The 27,479-nt window shown below is 38.9% G+C and overlaps 2 protein-coding genes across 3 annotated transcripts in view; one reads left to right on the forward strand and one right to left on the reverse strand.

The window, feature by feature from the left end:
* CEP76 (centrosomal protein 76) overlaps positions 1–8,897 on the reverse strand; it is a gene marked incomplete at its 5' end in the record, with an annotated part of 21,084 nt that extends 12,187 nt beyond the window's left edge. The window contains 7 exons of the mRNA XM_081097610.1: positions 1,137–1,265; positions 1,643–1,740; positions 3,027–3,212; positions 4,989–5,213; positions 5,859–5,940; positions 7,624–7,779; positions 8,835–8,897. Coding sequence (XP_080953736.1) covers positions 1,137–1,265; positions 1,643–1,740; positions 3,027–3,212; positions 4,989–5,213; positions 5,859–5,940; positions 7,624–7,779; positions 8,835–8,897 — 939 coding nt within the window. The remainder of the gene's footprint in view (positions 1–1,136; positions 1,266–1,642; positions 1,741–3,026; positions 3,213–4,988; positions 5,214–5,858; positions 5,941–7,623; positions 7,780–8,834) is intronic.
* Positions 8,706–23,021, forward strand: PSMG2 (proteasome assembly chaperone 2). 2 transcript variants are annotated; one of them, XM_081097609.1, is made up of 7 exons: positions 8,706–9,535; positions 12,414–12,585; positions 15,129–15,187; positions 16,417–16,535; positions 17,369–17,542; positions 21,758–21,878; positions 22,719–23,021. In XM_081097609.1, exons 1-7 carry the CDS (start codon positions 9,479–9,481, stop codon positions 22,809–22,811), a joined length of 795 nt encoding a protein of 264 aa, XP_080953735.1. In that variant the 5' UTR covers positions 8,706–9,478; the 3' UTR covers positions 22,812–23,021. The 2 variants fall into 2 exon arrangements, with proteins under 2 accessions (XP_080953735.1, XP_080953734.1); XM_081097608.1 differs by having other exon boundaries at positions 9,366–9,535; positions 16,384–16,535.
* The last annotated feature ends 4,458 nt before the right edge of the window (positions 23,022–27,479 follow it).

The following is a 27,479-nucleotide window of genomic DNA, read 5'->3' on the forward strand; positions in this document are numbered from 1 at the left end:
TTTTAGAGAGAGTGGAAGGGGAGGTGGGGGAGGAGACAGAGAAACATCGTTGTGAGAGAGACACATCGACTGATTGCCTCCTGCACATGTCCCAACTGGGGCCGGTGGCCAGGGATTGGGAATAGAGCCAGCAATGAAGGTATGTGCCCTTGACCAGAACTGAACCTGCGACCCTTCAGTTTGTGGCGGTGCTCTAACCACTGAGCAAATCAGCTAGGGCGGAACCAGTTATATTTTGACCTCTCTTTGCCCTTGATCTGACATCACTGCTACCTTGCCTGCCTAGTCATTCAATGTATAGATAGTGTTATTGTAAAGTTAGAAGCCATTTCCTTCATCTCCACCACTAGTCAACTACAATCTCCCACATTCCCAAGCTCCTCATCTAGAAATTGAAACACTTTTAGCCTGTCCTAAAAATCTAGGGAATATAGGGTAAAGCTAGACAAATGCACAGGATCTGAGAAATATAATCCACTACAACATTATATTCACATAAAAATACATCTACATAAGCCTGAATATACATAAAGTATTTAAGTAGTCCTTAAGTTACAAAAAGATATGGATCTAATCATATATTGTATGTTTGTTAAAGATAGAAAATGGGCTTAGGATACAAGAAAAATAGAAGCAGAGATACAATTGAAATGCTGCAGTTGAAATGCTGGAGCTAAATATTATTGGTCATTGGCTTAGGGATCTTGGTATATAAAATTATTACATGTAATATATGTTTGTCTTTTTAAAAAAACACCCTAACCAGAAAAAATATATATGTGGAGCCCCAGTTCTGCACACAAAAGCTGAATTTACATATAAATTAGAAAATGTCTTAGTAGTTATTTAGTACTAAGTACCAATCAAAGATACACTCAAACAAAAGGGTTTTCATCTACTTTCAATAATATATATTCAAAAAGGGTTCAAGAAACAAAAATGAAAAGCAAAATAAAAGATTGTATTATATCATTCAGTGAAAGAAAGTATTACAAAAGTAGCATTGTATTTTACAAATAAATTTTCATTTTTCTGTAATAAATACTTTTTACAAATTCAAGTTAAATAAAATGTATTTTAAAAATACAGTTAATATCAAATACAGCTGTGGAGTTTTTCTAATATAATTTACAAACCTGAGCAAAAATCTTAACCAGCCGTGAGTTGTGTGAGGGTCGAATTTGCAAATATTCTCTCCACCACTGCTTAGCATATACAAGAAATAATCGCTCTTTCTCTGCAGTTTTCTGACGTTCCAAAGCAAGCTTGAAATTTAAAAAAAAAAAAAAGTTTCAATTTCTATTCATTCTCCTTAATTACTATAAAATATGTAACAGATCTATGTACTTCTCTCCATCTCTACCACTACCCTAATTAATCTAAGCCACCATCATCTCATCTCTAAGAGCCTCAAAATGACTTGCCTATTTCTACACCTCCCCCCATACAAATCAGTCTCCAGACAACATCAGAGTAATCTTTTTCTGCCAAGACATTTTTAAATATTAAATCATATTGTCATTCTCTTGCTTAAAACTAACAAACTGTAATTTTCTAAAAAGAAAGTGCTTTCTAGGATCAACAGGGAAACATACAATTATGAAAACAATTACACAAAGAAGAGAAATTCAGAATTTTTTACCTGTGTGTTCACTACTTCTTGAGATAATGTTTGACTGAGTGGTGGGTACATCTCAAGTTTTATATTTAAAATTCCCACAGAAACTTTTGATTCTGTGCCTAAAAGTGTAAACAGATACTTAGAACTTCAGAGGTTTTAATGCTGTGCATATTTAGTCAACCAAAATAATTTAAGAATTGTGTGCTTTACCACTTACATAAATATTCAACGTTACCTTTAATATTCATATCAAAATGAACCAAATCAAATTAGTTTTTATTTGGTACTAAGGCCTTCATGTCATTTTAAGATTACCTATTTTCTTAGCTTCCTAATCACTTTTAAGTGACTTTTCAGACTTAAAGGATTCAGAAGTATTAATTTTTATATTAATTAAATGTCTGATACCAACCAGACTTACATTTAAAACCAAAGTAAAAGTAGCTGTTAACACCTCATTCTCAGAAAATATTTATACTTTTTGTCACATACAGTAATTCCCATTTATCCCCTCCCATTTTTCACATCACATGTGAATACAAATTTTTAATCCATGCCTGTATTTAAAGAATTAGAATACAATTAATGGGTATCAGTTAAAAATAAACATCATACCTAAAACTTTTTTCTCTACTTTTTATTTAAGTAAAAACACATTCAGGGTCTGACTTATCAAAATCTAAATTACTAAAGCTATACTGTCCAATGGCCAGATTTAACTCTGTGACTAAGATTCAATACCAAAGTACTTCCATTATGTTATGTATAAAACATAGGTAGCTTTTGTTTTTCACTGTATTGGTAAATATGTATTACATATCAAGTAGTATGCGAGAGTCCAAGGAGACAATGGTGAATAAGATAGGCACCATCTCTGTTCTCAAATACTATTTACTGGTACTGACATTGAGAAGGTTAGCACCTTTGAGGGTCACTTTTCCACAATTAAAGAGATAGAAGAAAACCTACTCCATATTCCATAAGAACAGCTGCTGCAGGAAGCCACTGGTACTAATGGAGATGCATTATATTCCGGGATGTGCTGGAATGGAGGTATTTTGTGTATGCATGCATGTATATGCATATGTGTAGAATCTTAATTTTCTTTATAGCCTTATATATAATCAAATGAATTTGGGGGAGCGGGGAACTCTCAAAATTTGTTTATTCATTTCCTAGGAAAAGAAATTTCTTTAAGACAAGGCCAGAATGACTATGAAGTTCTACACTCACACTAGTCTTCAAGACATTTCCATAGACTACAACACTGAAGTCCAATTATAATTCTAAAGAAATTCTTTTTACATGTTTGCCTCTTGATTTATAAAGGCATTTTCAAAATATAAAATGTACTTACAAACAAACTAGGACTTATAAAAAGGTAACATGATAATAATCATCATACCTACACCCATAAGTTCCACAGTAAGATTGGTTGCTCCATTTTCTGAGCCCAAAACTGATCGCCATTCGAGAAAATAGGATGCTACTAAAGTGGTCTCACCAAATATATCTGTTTTGATTAGCACCATATGAATTGGATCACTTATTGATAACATTGTTGTTGAATCAGCCATTCTAGTTCCATCACCTAGCAACATAAACCAAAAAAAAATTACACTATATTACATATTCAGTTAAGCCAACATAAAATACTTTTTAAAAAAATATATTTTATTGATTTTTTACAGAGAGGAAGGAAGAGGGATAGAGAGTTAGAAACATCAATGAGAGAGAAACATCGATCAGCTGCCTCCTGCACACCCCCTACTGGGGATGTGCCCGCAACCAAGGTACATGCCCTTGACTGGAATCGAACCTGGAACCCTTGAGTCCTCAGGCCGATGCTCTATCTACTGAGCCAAACCGGTTATGGCCAACATAAAATACTTTTACTGAAAAGTATTAATAAACTTATATAAAACCAAATAGAATAATTTGGTAATGACTCAGAAAGCATTCAACGGACTGGGAATAAAAGTACAGTCCTATTTCTCACAACTTTTAGAGGACTAGTAGAAATGTGATGAGTTATCACTTAATGAATATCAGTATTTTCTGATCTCTAAGACAGCGGTCACCAACCGATGGTCCATGGACCACTGGTGGTCAATGAGGTCCGAAAGGCCTGCGACCGTTGCTCTAAGACAGTGGTTGGCAAACCGTGGCTCGCGAGGCCCTTTGAGTGCGGCTCTTCCACAAAATACCACGTGCAGGCGCGCACGTACAGGGAACGTTGTGGAGTGAAAGAAGATGTAGTGTCGAGGATTGAGAAAGGTATGTTGAGATGGTTTGGACATATAGAGAGGATGAACGAAAGGAGATAAGACGAAACAAGTATACAAGATGAGTGTGGATGGGAGAGTTGGAAGGGGTCAACCTCAGAGAATGTACCTCAATCAGATTGAGGACGTTTTTAGCAAAGGCCAGCTTAGGAGTACCCTAATTAAGTTAATAACAATGTACCTACCTATATAGTTTAAGTTTAAAAAAGAAATTTCAATCGTTGTACTGTTGATATTTGGCTCTGGTGACTAATGAGTTTGCTGACCACTGCTCTAAGAGATAAGTCTATTCATTAAAAGTACTTCCTAAAACTATATGTTACTAAGATAATTCAAATATGTCAACATTAATTCCAAAACGACCTTTATTCCTAATCTCCAGAAATAATCACTGTATTATCTACCCAAAACTGAAAGATCCGACACCTTGGAGCTAGCAATTTAAGCCATTATTTTTCACCAGGGGGGAAAAATAATACATTTTAGTACTGCTTTAGCCATCCTAGTAATCTAAAATTCTGAAAGTATAATTCTACAACTTTGCTAAGTTTACAAATATATTATAAAAATTTCTATACTGACAATTAAAATGTACGAAATAACCTTATAGGAAGAAACAGTGTAAAACAATTACAGGAATCAAGTATTATAATTTTAAAGTTCTAAAGATGAGTTACAGATTCATGTTTAAATTTTGATTTTTTAAAGTTAGATAATATCATAAACGTAGTCACTTTTCATAAATGAGAAGGATCATGTCTTATTCCCCACTATATCTCTAGGACTTGCCTAGCATAGTACCATGCACCTAATATGTATTTAAATGTTCATTACTAAACAACCAACCATTAAAACAGTCAAAAAGTAATCTTCAGGGAAAATTAATTACCAGAAAATAAAGCAAGAAAGTAGTCAGAAGTAGTTTATATAGAAAAGAGCAATGGAGGGGAAAAAAATATTTTAAAGTCTAGAGAGGGAGGGTCATCCATTATAAATCTCTCCTTACAGCGTGTTATTATTGTTCTGCAAGGAAACCTCACAAAGATTTACTCAACGAAAGACAATTTATTATTGCTACTTACCTAAGTTTTCTCTGTGTACTTCAAGTAAAAAGCCATCATGAAAATCTGGTTCACAGGCACATGGAACAGGTTTAGAACGAAAACGTTGGTTTCGAAAATGCAAACATAATGTAAAGGTTGAACAAACTTGTCCTGGTAAAGGCTCAGGTTCTTGCAGATGTTCCAAGAAAGCTTTTCCACCCAAAACCTGAAGGTAAAGATACCTCCGTGTTGGATCAATATTAGCTGCAAAGTGTAGCAATATATATGAGGAAACTGCCAAATAACTTAAGAAATGTGATCAAGACAATAGGAAATAATAACTTGACAGAAATAAAACCAAAGACAGCATGAGGGGTGGATGGGGGGCAGAAAAATAACACATTTACTGGATACCAGGACCATTTGCACCCAGGGAAGAAAAGATACATAGTATGACACCTTTTTCTGAGTTTACATTCTGGCTACTTTCTCCGAGTTAGAGAGGAGTCAGAGCCAAGGTTTAGGATGCCTTTGCTGTTAATGGCTTATCCAACATTCCTTTACCTCCACAAACCAACTCAGACAATTATCTCAACTCAGCAAAGTGCACTTGTGAAATAATTACATTACCATTAAAAAAGCAAGGCTATACAATTTTTATAAAATGTATCATTAAAACATGTAAAATAGGTGTTTTTGCTTCAACTGTGCTATACATTAAATCTTCTGACATACTTCATGGAAAATAGAATCTCAGTTTTTTTGGATGATTACTCACAAAAATATAAGTATTTAATTCTGGGGGGAAAAAACTGAAAAGTTTTCTAACAAATACCAAATACTATAGCACATCTATCCTCAGTACTATCCATAACTAAACGTTAAAAAAACAAAAAACAAAACACATACTTTTTTTTAATAACGTTGATTGTCTATCAGTAAAACAAACTGGTTGTTTTGGAGAGGGAGGGAGTTCTTGATCAACATTATCCTAGAAAGGAAGAAAGAAAATCAGAACAAATTAGGAAACAAAATTATAGTTAAGAAAAATGTCAATAATGAAACTAAGAACTCAACACAAGTAAACAGGATAAAGCCCCTCAAAAGGCCCCTATTTTCCTTACATAATTAAAATAATCAGTGGTCGGCAAACTCATTAATCAACAGAGCCAAATATCAAGAGTACGACTGAAATTTCTTTTGAGAGCCAAATTTTTTAAACTTAAACTATATAGGTAGGTACATTGTTATTAACTTAATTAGGGTACTCCTAAGGCTTAGGAAGAGCCACACTCAAGGGGCTAAAGAGCCGCATGTAGCTCGTGAGCCGCAGTTTGCCGACCACGGAAAATAATGAAGTCTTCAAAAGAGACAATGCAACTGGTTACTCCTAAAGTCTACTATTAAGAAATTAAACTGTCTTCAAGCAATGTCCACAGAATACTAAAAACAAACCCCTAATATCTTAAACAAGGTTAAACTTTCTCCAAACCTCATATAACATTTGGCTTATGATTCTACCATGAATTGATTCTAATAAGGAAGTACATTCACACAGCAAAAGCTGTTACTAGGTCAACTTTTATAACAAATGGGTTTACAAATCTCAAAAACCAAAAAAGGATGCTGTTTTAAAATACTTATTCCCTGGTGTATTATGAAGTCCATCCAATTTTTATATTATGTTACCCAGTAATGAGGTCACAGTTTCTCATTATTGCCTCATTTTCAAAAGAAGGCCTACTTACTAATTTGTGCACTGAAAGGCTATCATCCCACTACTGACCTATTTATATGAAAAGATTTGAAAGTTCTTATGTAGACAATTATTTTCTTAAATTGATAATTTCTTAATCACAGAGAATATTGTCCCAAAACAGTGCTTATTTAAAAAATAAGCCTAATCTTAAAAAGTATACATAGAACAATATTAGTGAAAAAGAAACAGGTTGTGATGAACTAATGTGACTAAAATATATATACTTAAAGTTACAGACCTAACTAATAAATAAGGAGAAAATTCTGTCATTGTAGAGAGAAATATGGTATACAACTCCAATTTCATTGATACGTAATCCTACTTGTTACATTAGCTTATACTTTTTCTTTTTTAAAAACATATTTTATTGATTTTTTACAGAGAGGAAGGGAGAGGGATAGAGGGTTAGAAACATCAATGAGAGAGAAACATCAATCAGCTGCCTCCTGCACATCTCCTACTGGGGATGTGCCGGCAACCAAGATACATGCCCTTGGCCGGAATCAAACCTGGGACCCTTCAGTCTGCAGGCCGACGCCCTATCCACTGAGCCAAACCAGTTAGGGCTAGCTAGCTTATACTTTTAAAAAACTATTTTTGTTGATTTTAGAGAGAGAGAAAGGGAGAGGGAGAGAGAAAGAGACATTGATCGGTTGCCTCCCATACACATCCCAACCAGGGATGGAACCCAAAATCTGGGTACGTGCCCTGACCAGGAATTGAACTGGCAACCTTTTGGTAAATGGGGCGATGCTCAACCAACTGAGACACACCGGCCAGGGCACATTAGATTATACTTGGAACAAGGATATTACTAGACAAAAATGATCTTATTTTAAAGTGGTTTTACTAAAAGGAGAGGTCCCCAATCATGGATTTACACCCTCAAATCCCCCCCCCCAAAAGATTACTCACAGTAACAAAATTAAGTTCTTTCATCACATCGTCAATGATTCCCCGACGTCTAAGAGCTTTGATCAAATCTTCTGTCGATAACTGCTGTTGATCAGGAGCCAGTTCTTCCCGTATCGTCTCAGCAAGGATTTCTCTTATCCTGCCATGCACGTCCATCTATACACAGAAAGCTCGCATTACAATGTACAACACTACAGAGCAGCTGAAGGTTGCCACTGAGTTCATTTCTCTTTTCAATACTGGCAAACAAAATTAATGGCAGTTGCCACTCAGCGAATTTCTTTCTAAGCCACTGACAAAGAAAAATATAACGTTAGAAGAGAGGCTCCACTCGGGAAGGCTTCTCCAGCTAATAGTAAAACGAGAAATTGTAACCAGAATTCAATGAGAATCAAGTAGCTGTGCAAAAAGAAAAATAACAATCATCTAAGAGAAACATTTCTAGCGCAGATTCTAGAAAGCATCCCTCCTGGCTATATACTGCCTCTGTTACTACTTCCCTACAGATAACACTCCACCGAAACCATCCTCTGGAGGAAGGGTGGTCTGGTGAGAAGGACGCAGACCCGGGGGCGGCAGAGCATGAATGCCAGCCCTCAGCTTCCTGGCCGCGACCCGCAGCTCACTCACCTGCCCTCCGCGAACCCGGACCAGGAGCGCCCCGCGAGCGGGAGCAGCTGCGAAAGCGCACAAAGCCGGGCACGCACGTGCACCATCAGCCGCAGCTTTGGTCACTCCAGGTCAGGGCATCCCACCAGCGCCTCCAAGACACCACGTTCTCCTTCCGCTCGGAAGCAGCACAAACCCTTTCCTTACAGACCCTCCCATGACTTTCTGAAGAATCGCGGCTTTGGTTCAACACCAACGACACCTCCAGTTTCACCCTGAAAGTAACTCCCTTTCCCGACGTCCGAGTGTACACCGTCTCCAAAAACAACACACACTCGATCTGACCTCCAATAAAGCTCCATGTTCACACCTGCCCTCTAATCCTATCGCCGTCCTACCGCCTCCGACTCTTACTAAAACTCTCTTTCCATCGCGGCTGGCAAGGTCCTCTGCTTCACGCCGAAGCTGCGCCCAGCCCGCGCTCTGCGCCTCACGGCCCGGGCTCGAGTCCCGGGCAAACAGGGGCCGCCGCCGCCGCCGCCGGGCCGGGGGACGCAGACTCGGGGCCACACGGCGGGCAGAGGCGGCCCGTGGCCCCTCACCTTGCTCAGCTGCTGGTGGATGAGCTGCTTCAGCTCAGAGGCTTTCTCCGGAGGCAGCGACATGCTGGGGCCGGCGCCTCGCCGCCGACTCTCTCCGCTGCAGGCGCTCCAACCACGCGGCGCGCCCCGGCCCGCCTCGGAGCCGTAGTCGGGGCTGAGCACCGAGCCGGCGAGACCGCTCGCCTCGCGCAGCTCCCGGGGGACGCGACGCCGAGTCAGGCGAGGGGCCGGGCAGGAGGCGCCCAACTGTTTTGAAACGGCCGCGGACGGCCAGGCGTCGGGGCTGTCCCCCGCTCTGCCGGATCGCCTCCACCTGCCGTTCCCCTTCCCTCACGGTTCCCACCTCACGACCTCAGCGCGCCCCAACGCCTGGTCAGAGTCTCCGGACCCGCTCTCCGCCGTATCTCCCTCCCTCGCGGGCCCTTTCTGCTCTCTGGACAGGCAGGTAGCTGGACGGGCCCCTCAGGACCCCGCGCCGAGGGACTCGAAGGACCCCGTTCGCCGGGCCCCGCCGCGCGTGCGTCGCGCGGAGCTCTAGGGACTCGGGTTCGCCGGCACTGCGGGAGCTGGTGGATTTCGCTTTCCCGCCTCCCTCCTGCCTCCAAGGCCGACGCTTACCTCCGTCCTCCCACTTCGGTGCGACCATGTTTGTTCCCTGCGGTGAGTCGGCCTGCGACCTCGCGGGTTTCACGTTCCTGATGGTGAGTCCCGACCTCCCCACGGCCCGACTTGGGGGGCTGCCTTTCGGAAGGCGCTTGCAGTGCCGCCACCCCAACTCGGGGGTGTCACCGGCCCTTGGGGGAAAGAGAGTTCTTGTTTCTAAAAGGTGTCCCCCCCAAATAATGTATACACACACTTTGAGTGATGATAAAGACATTTAATTTTCAGAATTGAACGGTTTTGAAAAGTGTGTATACATTTTGGGGGACTTGGTATTTCAGGTTGTCAGCCCGCGCTGGAAATGTGGTGAGGTTGTCTCTGGAGGTCTGATCCAAATGGAACCTTTGTTGGCGTTATCACCAGACCTTGTATCTAAGCCTACAGTTTGTCGTCTTTTTTGAATGTACAACGTAATGTATTTGGATATTACGGAGACATTGTGCATATGCTGGGCGGGGCATTCCCTTTACATTTTATCCTAGAAAAAGCGTTCTAGAGTCATTCTTAGGCAAACAGGTCTTTGTCATTAACCAGGAAAACTACCTACTGATAGGGTAATAAAAGCAACGTTGCCAGTAGCTAACGTGGTTTAAAGCTCTTTCAATTGCCCGTGTTCGTTCATTGTTTCAATAAACATTCTATTTATTATATATCATATATGGCTAATATGCAAAGTGTCCCCTTGGGAGGTCGAGTGGGAGACCGGGGGTTGGATTGCTCTCTATGACGGCACTGACCACCAGGGGGAGGCGCGGGACCAAGGCAGGCCCTGGCCACGATCAGCCCTGATCTCCCGCCAGGCCTAGGGACCCTACCCGTGCTCGGATTTCGTGCACTGGGCCTCTAGTGTGAAAATATTAGAATAAGACCAGGTACTTGTTCTCAAGGAGTTTTACCGTCTCGTTAGAAACACGTAAATCAATAAAGGCAATATATGCTAGGACAGAAGTTTTTAAAAGATACAGACAGGCCCAAGGATTTATTGAGAGAGGGAGAGACACAAGGACCTGTTAAGAAAAGCTTCCTATGTATAATCTTGGGGGGGCGGGGTAAATTTTAAAAAGGAAGAAAACCCCACCAAACTCATAGCTGCAGAGAACTGATGGAGCGGTGAGTGGAGTGGAGGGGTGGTTGGGTGAAATGGGTAAAAGTAGTCAAAAGGTACAAACCTTCAGTTAGAAGTCAGTCCTGCAGGGGTGTGTGTAATGTACTGCATGGTATCTATACTTAACAATACCGTATTGTATGTTTGAAAGTTGCTAAGAAAGTATTATAAGTTCTCACCACAAGAAAAAAAAATTGTAACTGTGGTGATGGATCTTAAAACTAAATATATTTGGTAATCATTTCCTACAGGGGTGGGCAAAAGTAGGTTTACAGCCATGAGTAGGAAAATAGTTTATTCTTGTATTATGTATTAATTATTGTGTTATTTGTTTGTGTCACAATCATAACCCTACTTTTGCCTGTTTATGTTTAGTGAACAACTGTAGGCAATTGGGGCTGTGGAGAGACACCTTAAAAATGAGGTAGTAGCAAGGGGCATATGTGGGATCAAAGGACAGTTAGTTGGAAGGAAAGATATTAGAGCATGTCGCTATGCTGCTGGGAAGAATCCAGGAGTGAGGAAAAGATGGATCATAAAGGAAGTGAGGGTCTAACCAAAGTAGCAACATCTTTTAGAAGAGGAAAGGGAATTACAGGAGGTAACCAGGGGATTGATAGATGACAACAATGAAAAGTGGGAGACCACTCTGAAGGACCCATAAAAATATGGAGGGGGAGCCCTAGCTGGTTTGGCTCAGTGAATAGAGCGTCGGCCTGCAGACTGAAAGGTCCCGAGTTCGATTCCAGTCAAGGGCACATACCTGGGTTGCAGGCTCAATCCCCAGTAGGGGGCGTGCAGGAAGCAGCCAATCGATGATTCTCATCAATGTTTCCATCTCTCCCTCTCTCCTCTCTGAAATTAATAAAAATATATTTTAAAAAACATATGGAGGGGGGAAAATATAAAGTAGAATCAATGAAAATTAGTCATGTATTAGATGTGCTTGGTAAAAGAAAGGGAAGAAGTTTCCCAGTTTAAGTAATTGGCTTAGTAATTGTTGCTCTTTTCTGAAATACAAAATATGGGGACAAGTTTGAGCAAAAGTTTAATATTGTACATATTGAGTGTGAGTTACCTGTGACATAACCATGGGGAGATATCCATTAGGCTCTCGATTTCAAATAAGTGTTTCTAGCTGTAGCTAGAGATTTGGCAGTTGGACTATTAGTCATGGGGATAAGTGTGTCTGTGTGTGGTTTAGTGTGAAAATGAGCCCATTCCAACCTTTAGGCACTAACAGGGCACTTTTGTTTAGACTCACAGCCTCTATACTTCCTTTCCCACTGCCTGAAATATTCTTTCCCCGTCTTTGTGTGGCTCTCTCCCTTACCTCTTTTCAGGCCTATAGTTTCTTGTCACCTAAAGTGATTCTTTTCTTGACCAAACCTTTTAAAAATTGCAGCCAAACAAATATACACACATTCACAGTCACTTAATTTTTGGTCATATTACTTTTGTAATTACTGTTGTACACTGTATATTTTACTACTTACTTTCTTACAGATAAATTGCACTCTCACTACAGGCAAGAATTTTTGTTGATTTGTTATACTACATTCCCAGTACCTAGAGTAATAATTGACACATAGTAGGTGTTCAATAAGTGTTAAATCAATAGTCTCAAAGGTGGAGGAAGCTCCCTGTTGACACCTCAGTTGCAATTAATGAGAGAATCAGTATGTAGCAATGATGCAGCTGAGTATAAACTTTCAGTACTAGTGCTGTCATTATTGTCTTCTGTCTAAACTTCTAAAAGTGCCGCTAATGTTGATGTCTTAATGAGTATATATATATATTTTTAATGATTTCAGCCAGCAGTATCCGTTGGAAATGTTGGCCAGCTTGCAATAGATCTGATTATTTCTACATTGAATATGTGTAAAATTGGTTACTTCTATACCGATTGTCTTGTGCCAATGGTTGGAAATAATCCATATGCAACATCAGAAGAAAATTCAACAGAACTCAGTATAAATGCTGAAGGTATGTAAGATTTCGGCATATTTTATTCTACTACAAGTAAAGTTGTTTTACATTAGAAAGAGACTCTATAGACCAGGGGTGGGCAAACTTTTTGACTCGAGGGCCACAATGGGTTCTTAAACTGGACCGGAGGGCCGGAACAAAAGCATGGATGGAGTGTTTGTGTGAACTAATATAAATTCAAAGTAAACATCATTACATAAAAGGGTACGGTCTCTTTTTTTTTTTTTTTTTTTTGTAGTTTTATTCATTTCAAACGGCCGGATTCGGCCCTCGGGCCGTAGTTTGCCCACGGCCCGTAGTTTGCCCACGGCTGCTCTATCCACTGAGCCAAACCGGTTAGGGCCTTTTTTCCTAATTCTTAATCTTCCTGCTTTAGCTGCCTTTGCCCTGAACATACCTGATGGTTACTAGACTTGCTGATGCAAATCCCCAATCACACCACACCATAACAGTCCAATGAGATAATCCCCAAAAGACCTATAGCAGAAGAGACCTGATCCACCAAAGGATTTGCCCAAATCTAGGGTTATTTGTAATCTTTTTTATAATAACTAAAAGCTTACCTCTTGCCTAGCCGGTGTTGTTGAGTGGTTGAGCATTGACCTATGAACCAGGAGGTCATGGTTCGATTCCCCATCCTCATCCCAGTGGGGGGCGTGTGAGAGGCGGAATGATTTTTCTCTCATTGTTGATGTTTCTCTCTCTCTCCTCCTTCCTCTCTGAAATAAATAAAATTTTTAAAAATAAAATTAAAGATAAGCTTACCTCTTAGCACAGTAACCTAATCCTATGTCCTTAGAGACTATATTTTGTCTTTGGTTCATATCAGAGCTTTTCATTCCTGGAGGTGAAGTTGACAGGGACATTTTAGGCATCAGTAAGTTGGACCCTTTCTAGAATCTGATAGAAGTTATGGGTCCTTTTCCCAGAAAAGCACACACATTGACTCACAGAAAATTTTGCATGTGATTTCAGGTCTTTCAAAAACTCCTGCCCTAGCCAGTTTGGCTCAGTGCATAGAGCATTGGCCCACAGACTGAAGGGTCTGGGTTCGATTCCAGTTAAGGGCTCATACCTCAGTTGCAGGCTTGATTCCTGGCCCTGGTTGGGGCATGTTCAGGAGGCAACCAAATGATGTGTTTCTCTCACATCGATATTTCTCTATATATCTCTCTCCTCCTCCCACTCTCTTTAAAAATCAATGGAAAAATACCCTCAGGTGAGGATTAACAAAACAAACAAAAACCTCCTAAAAAACAGAAATGTACTTCCTCCAGGGATTTTATTACATGACTAACATTCTCCTTTGTTTTATTCTTCCGTTAACCCAATTAGTATTGCTGCTCTCTAGAGAGGAGAAGGGAGACTATCAGAAACTGACAACATTCTTAAGAATTATTTTATTTTCAGTAATGTCAGAAATTTCTAGGGGAATACTTCTTTGGGTTTTTTGTTTTGTTTTTTATTTTAGAAAGAAAATAACGAAGAGAGAGAGAGAGAGAGAAACATCCATTGGTTGCCTCCTGAACACTCCCCAACTGGGGATCGAGCCCACAACCTAGGTATGTACCTGACTGGAAATCGAACCTGCAACCCTTCAGTACACAGAACAACGCTCCAACCAACTGAGCCATACTGGCCAGAGCTACTTTTTTGATTTTATAATCAAAGTTAGAGGAAAAATAATTTTCTTAGAGTTAACTTTTCAGAAATGAATGTATTCTATAGAATAAAACCCACTGGTACATTTTAAGGTACTTCTAAAATGCTTTATTTTAACCAAGTGATATAGTACATATCTTCTATTTTTTAATTATTGAAAATATATAGATACACCCCAGCCAATTTGGCTCAGTGGATAGAGCGTCGGCCTGCGGTCTGAATGGTCCCGGGTTCGATTCTGATCAAGGGCACATGCCTGGGTTGTGGGCTCGATCCCCAGGAGGGGGCGTGCAGGAGGCAGCCAATCAATGATTCCCTCTCATCATTGATGTTTCTATCTCCCGCTCCCTTCCTCTCTAAAATTAATATAAAATATATTTTAAAGAAAAAATATATAGATATAAAAGTTCTTACAATTCGATTTTAATTTTTACATTAAATTTATATCCTTTTAATTTAATTCTCAGTTACAGTTTATATTCAATATTACTTCGTATTAATTTCAGCATAGTGGTTAGTCAGTCATATACTTTACAAAGTAGTTCCCCCAATATTTCAAGTACCCACCTGACACAGAGTTATTACATTATTTTCACTATGTTTCCTAGGGTGTGCTTTACATTCCCACACTATTTTGTGACTACCAATCTGAAGTTCTTAATCCCTTCATTTAGCATACTACTCTAGGTACATCCATGGTGTTGCAAATGGTAAGATTTCATTCTTTTTTATGGCCAAGTAATATTCCATTGTGTATATGTACTACAACTTTTTTATCCTTTCATCTATTGACGGGCACTTGGGTGGCTAATAGTTTTATTTCTATAACTCCTTCATTTTAACTTTTGTATGATTTCATTTTCTTCTTGTCTTAACAGTATATTCATTGCCTTCAAAGAAGCTAGTGGTTCTTCAGTTAAGATCCATTTTTATTAAGGTTAGCATATTATATTTGCCTTTTAAAATTTATTAAAGTAAAATATGAGTAAATACTAAGTATCATTAAGAATTAAGAGTCAAAAATAATTTCTGAGTTTTTATTGTACGTACAGTTAAGAAAGTTCTGAATTTACAGTGAAAAAAATCAAAATTTCAGAGGTGCTACCATTATTTTATGATTATATTGAAAGGAATTGGGACATATAGCTTGGATCTTACATATTCCCAATTCAGGTAGCCTTGGTGAAAAAACTTAAGCATGTGAATATTATAGGTTTATTTCATTTGTATTACATTTTAAGCAGTGGCATCTACATATAAGTTATGGATATATCAAAATATTTTCTGCATCCAGCTGCTACCACTGTAGTCCAAACTACTGTCATCTCTTATGCCCCTGATTCTAGACTTGCCCCAACTACTTCCCACAAACACTTAATAGTCTGTTTGCAAACAGCACGTCAATGTTCCTTTCAAATCACATCACTTCTCTCTTCAAAAAGCGTTTTAGTGGCTTCCTATCTTATTTAGAGTGAATTCACAGCCCTACTATGGCCCAACAGGCCCTGCATTTGCACTGATATGGTAGCCATGGCCACATCTAGCTATTTAAATTCTGATTCATTAATTAAAAGTGAATAAAATTAATAATTCAGTTTCTCCATCATTCTAGTCACATGTGTCAAGCACTTGCCATAAAGAGCATTTCTGTTATTGCAGAGTTCTGTTGGACAGTTGCTCTACCTAATCTGACCTCCGACCACTCCTCTGTGCTCATTGCCTATTGACCCTTTTTGCTCACCCTGCCTGCTTCAAAGGTCCGTCAGCCTGGCCTGCTCCCTCTCGCAATTTGGGACCCCTCGGGACATGTTGGATAGCCTGTTTCGGCCTGATCCCCGCAGGCCCGATCCAGACAGGAGGGAGCCAGATCCTGTGTGCTGAGTGTCTGTCCCCTGGTGGTCAGTGCATGTCATAGCGACTGGTCATTTGGTCACTTAGGCTTTTATATATATAGATTGTAAAGATATAATAGGTAATTCATTGCTCTTCATTTTTCACCTTCAGTTTAAGGACTGTAAATGGATCTAAAAATAATTATAATTTTAGTATATTTAAATTATATATCATGAGATAAAGTTGATAAAATATTAGAGAGAATCCTCTTACTAGTATACTCTAAGATCTGACTTTTAGATTTTCTTTTTTTTCCCCCCAACACATACGAAGTATAAATCAAAGCCATTCTGTGAAAAACTGCTTTCATGGGTGAAAAGTAGTAACTGTGCCAAAGTTATTGTTCTTTCAAGCAGTCACTCATATCACCGTAATGATCTACAACTTCGCAGGTATGTTTTTGCCTTTGAAAAAATGTTTTTGTAAAGATTATGCAATATTATGATGATTTATCTATTAAAAAGTTAAAATAAGTTTTACAAGCCATGTATATCCTTACCTCTCCTCCCTGAAATTTAGAAAGAAGAAGGTAAAAGAAAGTCAAGAGATAGGAGGGAGCACAGTTAGGTTGACTCTTTCAGTTCCATAGTTGGGGCACAAGGAAATATACAGATGGTTCTGGAACTGTGCTTTGATTGTGTGGTATTGTGCATGCAACATTACAGAGCTAAGCTATGAAAAGAGAGGAGAAAGGGTACCTAGATTTATTGTTTAATAATTTTTTAATTATTCAACCATTTGTATTTGCAGAAATCCAGTTGCCTTTACTAGTAAGTATAGCTCCTAGGCATGTCAAACTGAAATCTTAAATATAAGACAAAGTATCCAAGAGATAGCAATATAATCTATTTTATTGCATAATCATTTATGCACGTATAAAATCATGATGAAAAATATCAGCCAAGAGTAACCTTTCAAAACTGGAGCTAATTTCTAGGAATCTCACAATAGGCATCATGGCCAGAAGGGAGCATAGCTGTGAAAACTAAATTTATCTTCGTGATGGTCTTGCCTTAGTTTAAATATTCCTATCTCTTTACCATTTCTCTGTAAATAGAAAGTCAAAACAATATTTTTTACATTATTCTTCCAAAGGTTGCTAAAACTTAGGTTTGCCTTGTGCAGTGGAATAGAGAATAAGATAATTTTTTCTAAAAGAATTGATTTTTTCCTTCATGTTTATATTTGTGAGTTTTTAGAAAGTTAATTATGTAATTGTTTCTAGTACTCCCTTTAGGTACCTACTTACACCTTCCCTGCAAAAAAGTATTCAAAATAAAATAAAAAACCTTAACTGGGAAGAAATGGAAAAAAGCCCATGCATTCCTGAAATAAGTGATTCTGAGTATTGCATCCGTATACCTGGAGGAGGTATCACAAAAACACTCTATGATGAAGGGTGAGTTTGTTTGCCTCTTTCTCATTTGTTCCCTGCTTTATTTAAAAGTGAAAGTAAGATAATTTGGAGAATTGTTGGATTGCTTATTGGAACATTGAAAATCCTATCCTATATAATAAAAGAGTAATATGCAAATTGACCGAACTGCAGAAAGACCAGTCACTATGACTCGCACTGACCACTGGGGGGCAGACGCTCAACACAGGAGCTGCCCCCTCGTGGTCAGTGCACTCCCACAGGGGGAGCGCCACTCAGCCAGAAGCCAGGCTCATTGCTGGCAAGCCCAGCGGTGGTGGCAGGAGTCTCTCCCACCTCATAGGTAACGCTAAGGAGCAGTGAGCCGGGCTCACAGCTGGCGAGCCCAGCGGTGGTGGCAGGAGCCTCTCCCGCCTCCATTGCAGGCGGATGGTAAGGAGCAAGGGGTCCCAAACTGTGAGAGCCCCAGACTGCGAGAGGGATGGGGATCGGGCCTAAGCCAGCAGGCAGACATCCCCCAAGGGGTCCCGGTCCTGGACTGCAAGAGGGTGCAGGCCGGGCTGAAGGACAACCCCTCCCCCGCCCACCCCAGTGCACGAATCTGATGCACCAGCCTTCTAGTATATTTATAAAATGGAAATTACATTCAGGGGAAAGATTGAAATTTGCTTATAGGAGAACAGGTTCCTGAAAAGCCTTATTTAATGCTTTATTATATGTGGCATGTTAGGGATCCTAATACTGTTCAGTGCAACCTCTATAATCTTTTTTTTTTCTTTTTTTTATGTTTTGGTTTGGGGTTTTTTTGTTTGTTTATATTTTTATTGATTTCAGAGAGGAAAGGAAAGGAAGAGAAACATCAATGACGAGAGAGAATCGTTGATCAGCTGCCTCCTGCTTGCCCCACACTGGGGATCAAGCCAGCAATCCGGGCATGTGCTCTGACTGGGAATCGAACCATGACCTCGTGGTTAACAGGTTGATGCTCTACCACAGAGCCACGCCAGCTGGACTATAATCTTTTTTTAATTGTGGTAAAATATACATAACATTAACCATTTTTAAGTGTACAATTAAGTGGCATTAAATACATTCACAGTGTTGTGAACCCATCACCACTTTCAGAACATTGGCATCATTTTAAACAGAAAATCTGTTGCATTAAAATATAACTCCTATTTTATTTCTGTAAAGTCAGTAGTAATGTCCTCACTTTTATTTCTGAATTAGTAATTTGAGTCTTCCCAAGTTCTTTAAAATATAGTTGAATTGAATATATGTATCTGCAAGATACTACAAAACATAACTTTAGAGTTCATCCTATTTAAAGTTGTTTCTCAGAAAATCAATTTTCTTGTATTCAGCTATAGCAAGACCTGTGTTTAATGTTCAATGCAATTTTACATTCATTGCAATAAATACTTTTTTAAAATATATTTTTTAAATTGATATTCAGAGAGAGAGGAAGGGAGAGGGATGGATAGAAACATCGATGAGAGAGGAACATCATCAGTTGGCTGCCTCCTGCACACCCCCCACTGGGGATTGAGCCCAAAACCCAACATGTGCCCTGACTGAGAATCAAACTGTGACCTCCAGGTTCATAGGTCCACACTCAGCCAATGAGCCCAACCAGCCCAGCACAATAAATATTTTTTTTTAATATATTTTATTGATTTTTTACAGAGAGGAAGGGAGAAGGGATAGTTAGAAACATCAATCAGCCACCTCCTGCACACCCCCTACTGGGGATGTGCCTGCAACCAAGGTACATGCCCTTGACTGGAATCGAACCTGGGACCCTTCAGTCAGCAGGCCAATGCTCTATCCACTGAGCAAAACTAGTTAGGGCTAAGTAATTTTTGAAATTGAAAAAAAATCATGATTCATACAATTTTTAATCCTTTTTTCTCCCTCAATGCATATTAAGATTATGTGCTAAATGTTTTGTGATATACATATTTTGCCTTCTCACTATCAGAACAAATATATATTCTTATCTCTGGAAAAGATAATATTACTCCTAGTGACAGTGGTGTGGCTGACTTGAGAGTCTTTACACGGGGTGGGCAAAAGTAGGTTTAAAGCTGTGAGTACATGAAACACAGAGTTTATTCTTGTGTTATCACTTATTAATTATTGTATTATTTTCCATACAAGCAACTATAAACCTACTTTTGTCCATTCTTGTATTTAATTGAAATAGAAGTACATTTGTAAATTAATAATGGATATATCTCATGTGTTAGTGTCACAAAAAGTAATAAAATTAGTCACACTCCACCTTCCATTTTTACAGAGAGGAGCAGAGGATATTAAAACTCTTATCTGCCCTAACCAGTTTGGCTCAGTGGATAGAGTGTCGGCCTGCGGACTAAAGGGTCCCAGGTTCGATTCTGGTCAAGGGCATGTACCTTGGTTGCAGGCACATCCCCAGTAGATGATGTGCAGGAGGCAGCTGATGGATGTTTCTCTCTCATCGATGTTTCTGACTCTCTATCTCTCTCCCTTCCTCTCTGTAAAAAATCAATAAAATATATTTAAAAAAACAAAACTCTTATTCTACTACTACTAGAGGCCCTGTGCACAAATTCATGCACAGATGGGGTCTGATTAGGGGTGGGGGGAAGGGGCCGCAAGTGGTTGGCCAGCCGGCCCCACCCCAATCAGTGGGAGGGGACAGGCCAGCTACGGGGAGGGGCTGCGTGAGGTTGAGGGGGGCCAATCGGGGCCCCAATCGGGCTGGTTGGCCGCCACAGTATGTGTCACAGCAACTGGTCGTTCTGATCGCTTGGTTTTTATATATATAGATTTTTGTTACAAAGTAGTAGTGTGGGGCACTGTAAGTTCAAGGCCATACGCCAGCACTTTTTTAGCTAGAGCCTTTAAAATGAAGGCACACCAGGGTGACTGGCTTTCTCTCAACATGAGCCATTTCTAAGGCTATCATGACATGAGTAATCAGGAACACTGCTCACAGTTCTTCTATACAAAGCCAGAGAGTCCCTAAGATATTTTAGAACTGTGTACTGAGATGGTATAATTAGTGCTAACAACTTCCAACTTCTAATGTTTAAGCTGAAATGCTGTGATAGGCTCTCCCTGTACAGCTGAGACCTTTGAACTTCCATGCCAGATTCTCCTCCACATCTTAAAGCTGTAGCTCTCTGTCAGGCATGTGCTCTCAAGTTTTGGTATAGTTTTCTCATAGTGCTTGGTTTTAGGGTGTGAGAAATGATTTTTGCTTTTGTTGGCAAACAGGAAGCTTTTTGCATTGGTAAGATCTCCATCTTGTTACTAGCTTGAGGCATTTATAACATAACAGTTAAGAGACTTATGTTTGGAGTCAGAAAGACCTAGGTTCAAGTGCCACCTCTGCCACTTCCTACATATAGAACTTTGAGCATGTTAACTATATTGAAATCTCTGTAAACCTAAGTTACCTCATAATTAATTGCTAACATTAATTATGGGCAGGCACTGTTTTAAGCACTTTGCCGTCACTACCACCTTTTAACCTCACGACAACACTATGAGTTCAGTTCTGTTATGATCCCTCTTTTACAGAAGAGGAACACTAAAGCCTTGATTAAGTAACTTGCCTGACATAATCTGGTAAGTGGCAGAGCTGGAATTTGAATCCAGGTACTCTGTCCTTGTTTCCATTATTCCAAACTGATTGATTTATGAAATGGGTATAATTATAACTTTCTCAAGGATTGTTGTAGGGATTAAGTAATAAAATATGCAGACATTGCTTAGCACATAATAATCACTCAATAAATGTAAGAAATAATAGTAAGGTCCCCCCCCCGCCCCTTTTATTCTGTTCCACAATTTTCTTTTGCTGCTTTTGAATAATAAGGTGTTAAAATCTTTCAGTCTCTGTTGTGGTGCTTCTGAAAATAGCTGTTTCTACAGTAGGTTTTGGGAGTAGATCAGAACATATCTCATGTTCTATAACCAAGGATAGAGGGGTGGTTTTTTATGTAGCCTTGGTGTGAGGCACAAACTTGCATATGCCTAGGGTGGGCTTACATGGATGGCTCCAAGTCCTGGCCTCACAAACAGAAGAATGTATCTGGGGTAACGGGAGATAAATAAGTGATTTCATGATGGGTATCTTCTCCTTGCCCAAAACTTAGATTATCTTAGCTATAAAACAGACACACTTAGCTATAGTTAACAGCGTCTTATATCAGTAGAATACTTAATTATTTTTTTTTTAATTTGTTGTAGCTGTTCTAAAGAAATCCCAATGGCTGTTCTGCTCAAATTTGTTTCAGAAGGAGACAATATCCCAGATGCATTAGGTCTTGTTGAATATCTTAATGAATGGCTTCAGATAATCAAACCACATGTAAGTTTTTTCCTATAGCTTAAGCCTCTGATTTCTCTGGTTATATATTCATAAACTTGTATTTTATATGCTATATAAGTAGACCAAATAAGTAGAAGTTTATGTTGAATATAAACATATTTCTACATAAAATTTATTTTAACTGAACTTTTTAAAGGAGGGCAAGTTAACCAACTTGCTGTTTACAGTTGTTTCGTTAAAGCTAATTCTCCATAAAAGGAATATCTTAAGTACTTCATTGTATTCACTATTCATGTTGCATTTATACCAAAAGCTTCTTATAAGAATAAACAAGTTCTTTTTGGAATTCAGGATTCCTTTTTTTTAGAAAACAAAAGGTATTGTTATGTGAGCAATACTGTAGCTATCGAATACACATTATAATTAAAAGACTTTTCTCTATTATGAAATAAGAACATCATACCTAGAGAAATCAGTTAGCCTTTAGGCATAACAGAAGTCCCATAAGGGACTTCATGTTTTATATGGTAGGCAACTGTGTTTTTAATTTATGATTTTGCTAAGAACAAATTGATACCCTCAGCACTGATTTTTTTTTTAATACCTATTTCTTTTAAGTTTGATTTTACTTGGTGGAATCTATCCACAGCCTTTCTGGCATACCTTTATAATTTGAAACTTGAGGAAATTTATCTTAAGTTGGCATAAAGACATAGAAATGTATTGCTCTGTTTTTCCTTACAATAAAACGGAGCTAAAAGTGTCAAAACCAAAAAGAACCAAAAAACCAGAGAAGGGAGAGTTTTATAACACTTACATGTTAAAAGGTAATTTGTTGGTAAAGATGAAGGGTTAAAATATTTTGTTCTTCGGTTACAGAGTGATGACGCCACAGCGTCTACCTTGCCGTGGAAAATGCCAAGTTCTTGGAGATTACTCTTTGGCAGTGGTCTTCCCCCTGCACTTTTCTGATCTGTTTTCATTTTTATACCTCATGTCCCAAGATACTTACAACCAACACAACTGTAAGCTGTATAAAAGTTGTATTATCTAATGTATTAGAAAATAAATCTTAACTCTTTACAGAAAAAAATGGATTAGCAAAAGATTGGTTTTGCTATGCTTTTCATCATATACAACAAATGTAAATTTTGTATAATAAAATATTTCCTAAGTAATTTCATGACGTGTCATTTTAGTTTTTTAACTCAGACTTCTGTATTAATTTCTTTTTCTGCTGTAACAAATTACTACAAACTTAGTGGCTTAAAACAACACAATTCTTTACAATTCTAGAAGTCAGAAACCCAAAAATAGGTCCCCCTGTACTAAATCTAAGTGTCAGCAGGTCTGTGTTCCCTATGGAGGCTCCAGGAGAATCAGTTTCCTACCCCTTACCAGTTTATAGAAGCTACATTCTTTGGCTCATGACCTCTTTTACTTATAAGGATCCTTGTGATTACATTGGGCACAACACAATAATCTACAATAATTTCCCCACCTCAAATTTTAGTATAAAAGAAATAATAAAAATAGCTCCCATTTTTAAGCGTCAACTACATACCAGTCATCTTTTACACATGATCTTATATATCTCATCTGTAAAACAAGGCCTTATAATATTAAAGGATACCAGGTACATACTACTGCGTAGTACTTAGTAAATGCTTTGTTTGTGATATATAAAGCATACTGGGTTCCATAGCCTGTTCCTGTTTCCCTTGTTAAAATAGTAAGGGGAAATGACAACCAGATAGTGGGGTAGGAAGTTACAGCCCTCATTCCCCACAGAGACACTAACATCAATAATATAGAGGCCAAAATGCCTTTATGAAAAATCCAGAAACCAGTTAAAAAGTCAGAATCTTGAAGTAGCAAAAGAAGAGTGACTTATCGCATACAAACGAGCTCCCATAAAATAATCAGTAGATCTCAGCAAAAACCGTAGAGGCCAGAAGGGAGTGGGATAATAGGAAGTTTTGTTTGAAGAAGAAAAAAAAACCTGACAATACTATCCAGCAGAACTATAGTTCACAAATGAAGAAATACTTTTCCAGATGAACAAAAGCTAAGGAAGCTCATCACCACTAGATGTGTGCCTTTCAAGAAATGCTAAAGGGAGTCCTGTAAGTTGAAACAGAGATTTTATCAACATGAAAGCATACAAAAATATAAAACTCTCTGGTAGATGTAAATAGACAAATACAGGACACTGTAATGGTGTCGTGTAAAGTGTGGGCCAGCCCAAGCTGCTTCCAGGAGTTTTTCCATATAAGTGGCCTGTCTTTGCTCACAGTGTGGACTTTACTAAAACCTCTCAAAGGTTCACAAACCCTATATAAGCAGCATCTGGCCTCAGTGTACCCCATATCTCTTGCTAAGCAGCCCCAAGCTCAGCAATAGTAGCTGGCCTCAATTCCCAGTTTAGCCTCCCAGGCCCAGCACAAATGGCAACCATCTGCAAACCATTTTGTAGGTCATATTAGGTGGCCCCAGGCAGGGCACAGGCAGCAGCTGTCCTTGGCCTGCATCAAAGTCCCTCCCAAGAGGCCCCAGAACAAACACCTGATAACCAACTTTAGATCACACCAGATATTTCTTGCAAGCAGAAACAAACAAACAAAAAAGCTGGGATAGCAACATTTACGCCAGAAAAAATAGCCTATAAAACAAGAGTCAAAGAGGGACCCAGCAATTCCTCTTCTGGGTATTGATCTGAAGAAACCCAAAACACTAATTTGAAAAGAGTTGCATCCCTATGTTCATTGCAGCATTATTTACAATAGCCAAGATATAAATGCAACCTAAGTGCCCATCAACAGATGAGTGGATAAAGAAGTGGTGCATATATACAATGGAATATTACTTGGTCATAAAAAATTTTTTTACCATTTGCAACAACATGGATGGACTTAGAGGGTATTATGTTTAGTGAATTAAGTCAGACAGAGAAAGACAAATACCATATGATTTTACTTATATAAAGAACAAAATAAATGAACAAACAAAACATAAATCAACTCATAGATACAGAGAACAGATTGGTGGTTGATAAAGGTGAAGGGATTAAGCAGTGCATACTGGTAGTTACACAGTAGTCATGGGGATGTAAAGGATAGCATAGGGAATATAGTCAATAATATAGTAACTATGTGTGGTGTCAGATGAGCACAAAAGAGCATAAAGTATCATCCATAATCCTTACAGCCAAAATGAAAAACTATTGACTTCTGCTGTGATTCTACCTAAACATATACACCTATATATCTACAGATATAGATATAATTTAACTAAATTAACATAATATTGTATATAAAATTTTGTATCTTGTTTAAAAGCTATTTTTTAAAAATATTTTCATTGATTTTAGAGACGAAGGGAAGAGAGAAACAGACAGAGAGAGAGAGAGAGAGAGACATGTGAGAAACAAATATCAATCAGTTGCTTCCCAACTGGGTGGGGATCGAACCCACAACCTGAGTATGTGCCCTGACTGGGAATCAAACCGGCAACCTTGTGGTGCATGGGATGATACTCAATAAACTGAGCCATACTGGTCAGGGTTCTTGTTTAAAACATTTTTAAATTACACAAATGATGAACCTGTTATCACCATAATAAATTCAAAAAATACAGACATTAAATGTTCCCTCAGCTCTTCCTTCCTGCCATGCCCCCTTCTCCCCAGAGAGACCACCATTCAGGTTTGGCCTGTATCCCCAATTTTTGTGCATTCCATTATGCAAGACATCAGTATGTCTAGCTTTCTATTAAAACATCCAGCAGAGGGCCCTAGCTGGTTTGGCTCAGTAGAGTGTCAGCCTGTGGACTGAAGGGGCCCAGGTTCCATTCCGGTCAAGGGCACATGCCTGGGTTGTGGGCTCAATCCCCAGTAGGGGGCATGCAGGAGGTGGCTGATCAATTATTCTCTCTCATCATTGATGTTTCTGTCTTGCTCTCCTCCCTTCCTCTCTGAAATCAAAAAAATATATTAAAAAAAAAAATTGACAATTGAGAAAAAATTCTCCAAAATAGGCCGTGGCTGGGTAGCTCAGTTGGGTTAGAACATCGTCCCAATACGCCAAGGTTGCGGTTCAGCCTTTTCCCGGCACATACATAAATCAAAACAATGAATGCATAAATAAGAGGAACAACAACTTGATGGTCATCTCTTTCCCCCTTCCCCTCTCTCTAAAATCAATCAATAAATTTGAAAAATTAAAAAAAAAACATCCAGCAGAGGGAACTGTTGGACTATTTTCTCTCTCGACATGTCAGTTATACTTTTTTGTTTATAAAAAATCTGTCTTGGATATCATTTACACAATGCAGAATGGTGTATCAATTTATAAATATAGTAGTTCTACTGACTAACTTCTGATCTAAATAAAAATTTTAAATCTTATTTTCTTCAACTTTCTTGTTTGCTTGTTTTTATTTTCCTTAACCTTGAAATTATGTGGTTTTTAAAAGGATTATTGCTACTGGATATATTTTGAGGGGGGAGAGGAAGGAGCAGGAAGCCCTGCTGTTGGCAGAAATAGAACTTTTTTTTCCTTGAAAGATAAATCAGATAAAATGAAATGTGGTGAAGATAAAACTTTTATTTCATCTGGCAGTAATTCCATTTAAAATTCTAAATAGATTAGGATTTTTTAATGAAGTCTATCATATTTAGATATTCTTAAAATGTTTTGTTCTGCCCTGACCAGTTTGGCTCAGTGGATAGAGCATCGGCCTGTGGACTCAAGGGTCCCAAGTTCGATTCCAGTCAAGGGCATGTACCTTGGTTGCGAGCACATCCCCAGTGGGGATTGTGCAGGAGGCAGCTGAACGGTGTTTCTCTCTCATCGATGTTTCTAACTATCCCTCTCCCTACCTCTCTGTAAAAAATCAATAAAATATATATTTTTTTAAAGTTTAAAAATCTGTTTTGTTCTGAGCTTATAAATTCTGTGTATATGATTATTTCAGCAATATTTTATGTAAGTTACATACATATATGTTTATATATAGGTACCATATATATGATTCCACAACAGTTCTCAATGAAAGAACCTGACCAAACTTGCCAGCAATTGCCCAGCCAGCATGGCTCAAAGATTGAGCGTTGACCTATGAATCAGGAGGTCACAGTTTGATTCCCAATCAGGGCACATGCCTGGGTTGCAGGCTCCATCCCCAGTGAGGAGAGTGCAGGAGGCAGCCAATCAATGATTCTCTCTCATCATTGATGTTTCTCTCTCTCTCCCTCTCCTTTCCTCTCTCTGAAACAAATAAAAATATACACATTTTTAAAACTTGCCAGCAATATTCAGCCTGTTTTTCTGATGTTGTGGTGGCTTTGTTACACTGTGCTGAATGACCAGTGTTTGCAACTGAATTCAACGTGCTGAGTGGCCATTCTTGACTGAAATTTTATTTAGGGGAAAGATAATTAGTGGTTCCTGAATAGAAGTCAATACTATGTGGCCTTGCCCAGCTCCTACTTATTCCCACCCCCAGCATGGTTTCCCACTTCCCTTTCAATGTAAAATGATTCCTCCCAATACTGTTGTGAACAGCATTTTCCCAACCAAATCATTTTCTCTGTCAGGGCCTTTAAAAAAATAATCAGGCAGATGAATTTCAACAGAAAGA

This window comes from Myotis nattereri (genome assembly GCF_964212035.1).
Source record: "Myotis nattereri genome assembly, chromosome: 8".
NCBI classification, from domain to species: domain Eukaryota; kingdom Metazoa; phylum Chordata; class Mammalia; order Chiroptera; family Vespertilionidae; genus Myotis; species Myotis nattereri.